The sequence below is a fragment of the Penaeus monodon genome, chromosome 21 (assembly GCF_015228065.2).
Source record: "Penaeus monodon isolate SGIC_2016 chromosome 21, NSTDA_Pmon_1, whole genome shotgun sequence".
Classification (NCBI taxonomy): domain Eukaryota; kingdom Metazoa; phylum Arthropoda; class Malacostraca; order Decapoda; family Penaeidae; genus Penaeus; species Penaeus monodon.
Genome location: NC_051406.1, coordinates 14396154 through 14396552, shown reverse-complemented (window position 1 = coordinate 14396552; position 399 = coordinate 14396154). Strand labels below are relative to the sequence as shown.

At 31.6% G+C, this 399-nt stretch overlaps 1 protein-coding gene across 1 annotated transcript in view; it reads left to right on the top strand.

Annotated features, from left to right (window-relative positions):
• Positions 1-399, top strand: part of LOC119586257 (SNF-related serine/threonine-protein kinase-like) — a gene marked incomplete in the record, with an annotated part of 91676 nt that overhangs the window by 89245 nt on the left and 2032 nt on the right. The window contains 1 exon segment of the mRNA XM_037934963.1: positions 361-399. Within this exon segment, the coding sequence (XP_037790891.1) occupies positions 361-399 (39 nt within the window).

Below are 399 nucleotides of genomic sequence, written 5' to 3'. Positions count from 1 at the left end.
CCATAAGAACTATAGGGGTTTTGCTCAGAAATTTTGGCTTTTAGAGGCAAAGACAATTATTTTGTATATGATTTAGATATGGCAAGATGTACTTATTGATGTTCCTGAATGTTTGGCCTTCTCTTTCACTATTGTCATTTTTTTGTCATCTTTATGTGTGCTTTTCTGTGTCATTTACTACAGAGATATTCTATATACTGCACAGTACATAAAAAGTACACTCTTTAAGAAATTAAGTAATATTAGCAAATTTAACTACTCTTTGTATCTGATAAAAAAATGAACTTTGTTCTGTCAGTAAGAGTTATAATTCTCTTAAGTAGAATTAATATATGCTAAACCATACGTCTATATCTACAGGTTCGGACTGGGGGACGGATGAGAACCTTCAGCATTCTT